The 9,162-nt window shown below is 40.3% G+C and overlaps 1 protein-coding gene across 1 annotated transcript; it reads left to right on the top strand.

Moving 5' to 3' along the window:
• Positions 1 to 8,664: 8,664 nt before the first annotated feature.
• Positions 8,665 to 9,159, top strand: LOC149496196 (uncharacterized). The gene has a single exon (XM_089721293.1). It carries the CDS (start codon positions 8,665 to 8,667, stop codon positions 9,157 to 9,159), a length of 495 nt encoding a protein of 164 aa, XP_089577419.1.
• Positions 9,160 to 9,162: the final 3 nt, after the last annotated feature.

Raw genomic sequence — 9,162 nt, 5'->3', positions numbered from 1 at the left:
AACCAATTGTGAAGCCTATAAACCATAAAATTTTATTGTTCACCCTTATTAAACCGAGCCTTTAAACCAATTTCAAATTCCTACCCTAAGTACAAAAGATTGTATGATTGAAAGATTCGACTTTTAATCAGAACATAGCAACATAAAGGGAGAATTTTTCAATGATACTAGCAAGTTTACCAAATAAGAAAAAATCAAAAAGAGACACATAAAAAGCAATCAAAAGGATTCCAGTTTGAAGAATTCAAAAAGCAAGGAAGAAAATACCAAAATATTATGGAAAGACCTTGCCAAAATGTCTCTAGCTAGTAAAGAATTTCAAAACAGAAACTCCCTGGAACCAGTAAAATTTTTTTTGATTAAAATAGAATTCTGGATATTATACATTCTTTTGTACTCTTTGTCTACCTTTTATCCTTTTTCTTTGATTAAGCAAAATTTACACCTCGGAAACCCCATTACAACCCAAGATAAAGACCTTTTGATCTTTTAATCGTATGCTTTTAAAATTGTGGAGAAGGGATGACTAATTTTGCATATGGGAATGCCAAATTTGTACTATCAATTATCTTATTTTGAAAAGTTGAAAATTCTTTGGATGATTCATATCCTATTTATCATAAATTGAATAAGTATTAGTGTTGACAATCTCTTTAAACTTATATTTAATTCAATGAATGTGCTTTATTTAAAAATTGAAATCAAGCTTAAATATGAGTAGTATGGAGAACAATTGATTTATTCACTTATTTACTAATCATGATATCTTATAGGTTTACGATTAATCGTCTCCAACCATGGTAAGCTAGTTTTGTCAAATTATTTTCTCTTAAAATTTAGTTTTGTTGCTTGAGGACAAGCAATGGTTTAAGTTTGGGGAATTTTGATAGGCGTTAGTTTTATAGTATTTTTAGTATAATTTTTATTAGAATTTTAGTAAATTTTATCACTTTGATTTGTTTTTAAATTCATTTTTAGTATAATTTTATTCAAAGCTTCCTTGAATCATAACCCGCTTGATCTGAGAGAAATTTGCAGGGTTTTGGCACAGAAAAGGGCATTACAAGGCAAAATACTCAGCCTCCAGCACACCCAGCCCGTGCTAAAAAGCACAACAGTGCTAAAAACTAAAAAAATCAAGGGAGAGTCAGGAGTGAGCACACCCTGAGGCGTGCTAGAAGGCACGGCCGTGCCCAGAAGAAACTCAGGGCGTGCCAGCTTAGCACGCCCATGACAAATTCTAGCTGGGAAGGACAGAAACAAGCACGCCTAGCCTGTGCTATATGGCACGCCCGTGCCACAAAGATTCATCAGGGTGTGCTTGCCTAGCACGCCCCGTGCTCAACCATTCAGAGTTCCAGACTTAAGCACGCCCAAGCCGTGCATCATAGCACGCCCGTGCTTCGAAGGCAGAACTGGCGTGAACTAAAAATGCACATCAATCTTTTTCTCACATGGGCCCGCCTCGGAGAGTTTCCTAAACGTACTAAACAAGACCTAGACCTATTTTGGAAGAGAAAGGAGTCCTAACTAAGAAGAAATCCAAGGCCTAAACAGTCATGATCTCCTATAGAAGATTTTGTACTTAATAAGGATTCTATTTTCTAAACGGAGTCAGATTTGCCTTTAGGAGCTCTATATAAAGAGGGGAACTTTTCATTATTTGGTATCTCATTTTTAGGCTGTTTTCTGCATAATTCTCTTTCTCTCTCAAAGATTTCAAGCATCCAAGATTTGTGCCAAGATTCAAGGAAGCCATCCACATAGCTGCGATATAGTTTTATCTCTAAACTCTTAATCTTGTTTTCTTTTTCATTACTATTACTGATTATGAAGATTGATTCAAGTATTACTGAGTTCTATTTAATTACTATGTCCAGCTAAACTCTTATACTAGGGATTTGATGTAACTTAATTCGATTCCAATTTATAATATTATATTTGTTTTTCATTATTCCTGTTATAATTTATTATTAAGCTTAAAGCTTCCAGGCAGAATTCGTTCCCCTGGATTGAACTATTTCAATAATCACTATTGGGAGAAGGGTTTTTGATATGAAAATGATAATAAATTACTTGAGAATAATAACTTGATGTGGAAGCTATATGGTTTGACTCAAGGGGGGTTTTCATAAGTTAATGATCTTAGGTTGTGAATTCACAAAACAATCACAAAACTCAATGATTTAATTTATGTTTAATTGCGCTATTGGAAGATAGGTAATTAGACTTGATTAGAATAGCTAACAATACATCGGGAGAGCTTGTTAGTGATTCCAGGGTTGTTTCTCCTACTTGAACAATTAAAATTGATTAATGAACTAATAGAATAAATTGGATAGAATTAAGTGAAATCAAATTCCCTAGTAGTTTAAATCCCTGACTTCTTTTCACCTAAATTTTATTGATTGATCTCTTTCTGTTTTTACTTTCAAATTTAATTTCCTTGCAACAATTCTCTCTTATTATCGTTTAAATAATAATAGGTTAAAATAATTTTGGTACTTGATATACAATCCCTATGGATATGATACTCTCTTACTCTATATTACTTGCTGCGACTTCGTACACTTGCGAAAATCACTATCATCTACCTATCCAAAAGTCTCAAGTACCAACCTGAGCACTACTTAAATTACCAAAAGTCTCAAACACCGACTTGAGCACCCTTATTTTAGCAAAAGCCTCAAACACCAACCTGAGTACTACTCAAGTTACCAAAAACCTCAAACACCGGCCTCAGCACCCTTATTTTACCAAAAACCCTTAAATCAGACCTAAGCACTCACAATCACTAAACTGGGGGAATGCCGGAGTCATGTCCTCAAATCTTGGCTCGTGCATTGCTTCTTCCTATTCAAAAGCCTCAAACACCGATCTGAGCATTACTCAAATTACCAAAAGCCTCAAACATTGATCTGAGCACCCTTATTTTACCAAAAAGCCTTAAATAAGACCTAAGCACTCACAATCCTTAAACTAGGGGCAATGCCCGAGTCATAACCTCAAGTCTTGGCTCGTGCATTCCTTCTTCCTATCCAAAAGCCTCAAACACCGACTTGAACACTACTTAAATTACCAAAAGCCTCAAACACTGACCTGAGCACCCTTATTTTACCGAAAGCCTCAAACACCAACCTCATCACTCATAATCCCTAAACTGGGGGTTGTTCGAGTGATGCCCTCAAATCTTGGCTCGTGCATTGCTTCTTCCTATCCAAAAGCCTCAAACACTGACCTAAGCAGCCTTATTTTACCAAAAGCCTCAAACACCAACCTGAGCACTACGTATTTTACCAAAAGCCTCAAGCACTGATCTGAGCGCCTTAAGCATCCTTAAAACCTTAAACACTGACTTGAGTTACTAAACCCTAACTGTGCATGCTTTTGAAACCTGACGCACAACTGTATACTGATATCTCCTTTGTTTGTTTCTTCCAGAGAACAACAACAACGATGGCTTCACCTACTTATCTCAGGGCCATGATGGAACAAATGCTCCGGGATCAAAAACCCACTTCTGTAACATCCTGACTAAGCAGAATAACTCCCTTCAGGATGCTATCACCACTCAGCAAGAAACCATTTTGGGGGAAGTAAGAACTCTGATAACTGCCAGCCAGAATGGTAATACTCCTCCAAATCAGGCTGGGGGATCAAATGAACAACCTACTGCCCCAACCAATGGTGATCAGACTTCCCGAGGGTCTATTCTTGAGATGGGGGCCACTTCTAATGCTACTGCTACCCCGAGCCCGATAGGGGATGACTTTACCTCTCCCGAGGTGAAAAGATGATGGAGAAGGCGGACTTTTTCAAAAAGTTCCTCAAGAGCATCAAGAAGTATAAGGACCTTATCGATGTGGACTCTCTACCACCTGCTCCAAGACTCATCTGAAGATGTATGTGGGTGCCCTTACTCCTTTTGGTGTAACAATGAGCTCCTTGCCTAGTTGTTCCAACAGTCTCTCATTGGAGCTGCTCTCCGCTGGTTTGTCACCTTGGACCATGCCAAGAAGAGAACCTAGGATGAGATTTGTAATGCCTTGAACTAGCAGTACCACTACAATGTGAAGGTTGACATTCCTAGGAGCGATCTGGAGATTACCAAATAGGGAGCCAAAGAATCCTTATCCTTGTTCCTTCTGAGGTGCAAGGTCAAGGCAGCTCAGATGCTTAACCAACCCTCCGAGCAAGAATAGATTGACATCATCGTCAAGAATCTGCTCCCCTTCTACCAAAACCACTTGAGGACACAGTACCTCCCGGACTTTCGAGCCCTCATTGCCACTGCCACAAAGATTGAAGACCTAATCTAGTTAGTCTAAATCAAAGAGGATCAAGCTTCTTCCTCCAGATATAAGAAGCCTCAAGTCCACTATCTTGTAGTTCCTCCTATCGCTCAGAAAGGCGATGAGGTGGCCAACCTTACTGGCTAAAGACAACTTCCTCCTCCTCCACCTCCAAGACTGGTTGCTTGAGTAGATAGATGCAACTTTACAGATTTGGGGGTCCCTCTCTCCTTCATCTTCCAAAAGGCTATAGATGATAAGCTGATTTAGCCTCTGGAACCAAGACCTCTGCCTAACCCTATCCTAAAGAACTTCAACCTGAACTCCTTTTGCTCTTTCCACCAGGGGCCTAGACACATGACTGATGCGTGCAAAGCTTTAAGACACAAAATCCAGGACCTAGTGGAAAGCAGCTAGATACTTCCAGTTTGACCTTGACTGAACATAAACACCAACCCTCTCCCTCATCACCAAAACAATATCCACATGATTCATCAAGAGCCAGATTCTGACTTGGATCTCTGATCCACACCATCCTAGACAACTCATGCTCCGCATAGACCTGAATGATGTACTTGAGGAGATTAATGCTATCGCCTGGAGCTGGAGACGATACCCATCTCCTCCTCCTGAAGCTCTACCCAACCCAGCCACCTTAGCCAAAGATGTGCCCAGTTCTAGCTCTAGACCCCAACCTGAAAACTTAGTCTTGGAGCAACTGAAGAAGACCAAGGCTAACATTTCTATATGGTGGTTGATTCAGTCCTCCTATGTGCACCACCAAGCTCTGGTAAAGGCCATGAATCAGTGCTAGACTTTCGCTGATATAACTCCAGCGACATTGGTGGCATCCATCATGAGGAACCCTTTTGCACTAGCTCTTTATTTTGCCGATCATGAGATTCCTATTGGTGGAGGGGACCACAACCATGCTTTATACATCATAGTCCAGGCCAGGGGTTAAAGCAGTAGACAACAGGTGAGCTTTGAACATATGCCCTCTGAAAGTGGCTAGCTGCCTGGGATTAACTACTGAAGAATTTATGCCATCCGATCAGATTGTGAGGGCATATAACAAAACCAAGTGAGAAGTTTTGGGTGTGGCTGATCTAGAGGTCACGATCGGGCCTGTCATCATGACTATCCCTTTTGATACGGATCGAATCAAAGGATGAGATGTAAGTTCGCCTCTATGGCACCCCTCGTTTATAATGAAACGGAAACACCAATAATCGAGATTAAATGCTCTATGGCACCCTATGTTTATAAGGAAATGGTAACACCAATAATCAAGTAAAGAACAAGATAAACTCCACAAACAAATTGATAAGTTTACCTTAAATTCTTGATGCAATTAGAGGAAGCAATCTCTCACTGTCACTCTAAGCAAATGGAACAAGCAAAGCTTGAACAAATGAAGTTTTTCAATTTATCAAAGTTCTATCCTTACATGGAAGACAAGTTATTTATACTAAATAAGGAATCTAGGTTTAACAAAGCATAAAACACAAAACACGCCTAAGTCACTCCAAGCCTTCAAGTCGATGTCACTGTAGCGAGTCAAAGTTACGTCAAATATACTGTAGCAAGTCAAGCTAATTGGCGCGGGCACTGTAGCAGGCGTGCTTCCCTCCACTGTAGCAGGCGTGCCTTCCTCCACTGTAGCAAGTCAAACAAATTTATTGGAGTGCTTCAACTTCACATGCCACCAACAACATTAGAAGCCTAGGAATGCCTTCAAGTTCCTCACAACACTTGTTGAATGCGACATCATGAAGTTCTTGTGTTATTTGGGCTTGAACAAATAATGATATGGCTGCCCCATATCGCTTGGCACGGCTCCTTGTAATCGGTCCAATAGGAAGCACCAATGGATCTCCTTCGTCGTTCACCATGCCTCCTTGCGATCCAGTGACGAGTGATGATGGATCCGTACCACCTTTCCAAGTGGTAGATGTTTCGACCTGCTTCAATATACTCTTGGGAAGGTCATGGATCCACAAGGCTAAATCAGTAGCCTCCTCTTTACACTAAAAACTAAAATTCCCCTATGAGAATGTAGTGGTGACAATAAAAGGGGACTTGGTGGGAAAATATGAAATTTCTTCCTTGGCCCCACTTTTGGAAATATAGCCAGAGCCAGCAGTCTACCCTTTATTCGATTTCTCCTTCGATTCAGTTCAGTTTATTGAAGCAGAACCGGGTAAAGAAATTTTGCCAATGGAATTTGATTGCTACAGTAACCCACTGGTAGCTAACATGATGAGAGTCGTGTGTTATTTTCCAAGAATGGGACTTGGTCGTAATCAGCAAGGTATGGCCTCCTTCACCGAATCCCCTATTGTTGGACCCCCTTTTGGTTACAGATTCAAACTGACAGATGAAGAGTGAGAGGAGTTGGAAGATGCCAAATGGTTTGCAAGAATAAGAGGTAAAACAAAGGACCCTCCAATACGACCATATTTCAAAACACTTAATGGCTACATTATCAAAAAGGGGGAATCCGAGCCTTATTATTTCTTTCATGAACCTTGGTACTGTCCTCTAACCAAAAGACTAATCCCTGGTTTTGAACTTCTCTTTGATGTTAGGCTCTCAGTAGAAGACCGTGAGCCTTTTTTTAAGCTCTAAATAGACTAGGAGGACAAATGGAGACATCTCTCTTTGACCTGTGCATGATTACCAATCAAGTGGAAGCAGACCCCATAAGCCTCATACAACCTATCCAAGCACCCCTTCAGACCTGGTACTTGGAGAAGCGCGTAGAGTAGTTCACCCTTCTTCTACTTGAACTTGAGTGTAAGTCACAAGTATTACCTGAGTCAGAGTCTTATTCAGGGTCCAGTTCAGTGTCCTCTAAGTCCTCTAAGTCTTTTTTGTCTTCCCTCTCTGAATTAGGGGATCTTTTTGTTAAACTCAATGTAGATGCCGACCATGGCACTTTTATCACTAATGAAAGATTTCAGTTTTCTTGTTACCCTCTCTCTACCTTGAATGAGATGGCTGGCAAAATAGAAAATGAAAGTGAAAAAGAAATAAAAATAACAAAAGAAAAAAAATAAACATTGGCACAAAAAATGAACCAAAACATACATTTGTTGTGCATGAATGTGATTGTAAACAGGGATAGAGCTCATCAAGCAGTATTTAGATTGCTTTGCATGGACAACTAGCAACATGGTCGGTACAGACCCTGACATTGCTATTCATAAGATCCCCATATATGCTCACATTAGGCCAGTAAAGCAGAAGTTCCGAAGGTAGAAACCAGAGATTTCCCTCAGAATTAAGGAAGAAACAGCCAAACTATTTGAAAGCAACTTTATTGAAGCCATAGATTACCCAACATGGTTAGCCAACATAATGTTGATTCCTAAGAAAGATAGCAAGATTAGAATTTGTGTCGACTACTGGGATTTGAACAAGGCATGCCCCAAGGATGATTTCTCCTTACCTCATATTGACCTACTTGTTGACAAAATGGCAGGATCCAGTGTGATTTCAATCACAGATTTATATGCAAGGTATAATCAGATACCAGTCCATCCATTGGATAAGCCGAAGACTTCATTCATCACCGAATGGGGTACCTTTTATTATAGAATAATGCCATTTGGGCTGTAAAATACCGGTGCCACTTATCAGAGGATGGCTATCATGATCTTTCATGACCTGATGCATAAGAATATAGAAGTGTATATTGATGACATGGTTGTCCACACTAGGGACAGACCAAGCTATCTAATTGCCCCGAACAATTCTTCTCCAGGCTCTGTCAGTACAACCTGAAAATATATCTTTGCTAAATGTCTCTTTCGAGCTCTATCTAGTATCTTCCTGGGCTACATGGTCTGCAAGAGAGGAATTGAGATTGATCCATCAAAATCTAAAGCCATCCTAGAGATGTAGCATCCTAAAATAGAAAAGGAGATTTGGGGGTTTTTAGGCCGCCTTCAATACATTAGCCGATTTGTTTCACAGCTAGCAGACACCTGTCGACCGATCTTCAAGAAATTGAGAAAGGATGTCCCAAAGACTTGGGATGAACAGTGCCAGAAAGCCTTTGGACATATCAGAGCATATTTGCTTAATCCTCCAGTTCTCTAGCCTCTAAGACCTGGAAAGCCACTTCTCCTTTATCTATCAGTCACTGACGAAGCCATGGGGGGCTATGTTAGCATAAAAAGCGCCAGACTCTCACAAGGAGAATGCTGTTTATTATTTGAGTAAATGCATGTTAGCAACATAATTGAAATACGATAAGATTGAACAACTCTACCTCACTCTAGCATGGGTATGCACTAAGCTCTAGCATTACCTTTACTTCTACACCACTCATGTCGTCGCTGATCAGAGCCCCTTGAAGTTCCTTATGGAGACACCAGTTTTGGATAGTAAGATGGAAAAATGGGCCACTATCTTTGCAGCATTTGATCTGAGGTTTGTTGCAAAGAAAGTAATCAAAGGCAGTGTGATAGCAGATCACCTAGCTGCATCCCCCAGTGATGCCAAAATAGCAGATGTCAGATTTCGAGATGAAGATGTCCTCCCAATCCAAATAGACCAGTGGAAGATGTATCTTGATGGAGCTGCCAACTATCAGGGTTGTGGCGCTGGTATAGTTATAGTAACTCTAGACGAGGAACAACTGCCCTTCAATATTAAGTTGGCATTTCAGGTCACTAATAATGAGGCAGAATATGAAGCATGTATTGCGGGGTTAGAAGTAGCGTTGAGTATTGAGATCAAGCGCCTAACAGTCTACGGGGACTCCATCCTGATAGTCTCTCAAGCACTCAAGAAATGGAAGATCAAAGAGCAGCATTTGGTTCCACACCTTCGATGCCTTGATCATTTGGCTCAGTAGTTA

Source organism: Jatropha curcas, chromosome 5 (assembly GCF_041381405.1).
Source record: "Jatropha curcas cultivar XTBG-Jc1 chromosome 5, XTBG_Jcur_1.0, whole genome shotgun sequence".
Classification (NCBI taxonomy): Eukaryota; Viridiplantae; Streptophyta; class Magnoliopsida; order Malpighiales; family Euphorbiaceae; genus Jatropha; species Jatropha curcas.
Note: the sequence above shows the minus strand (reverse complement) of the source record. Positions and strands in the feature narration are given on the sequence as shown.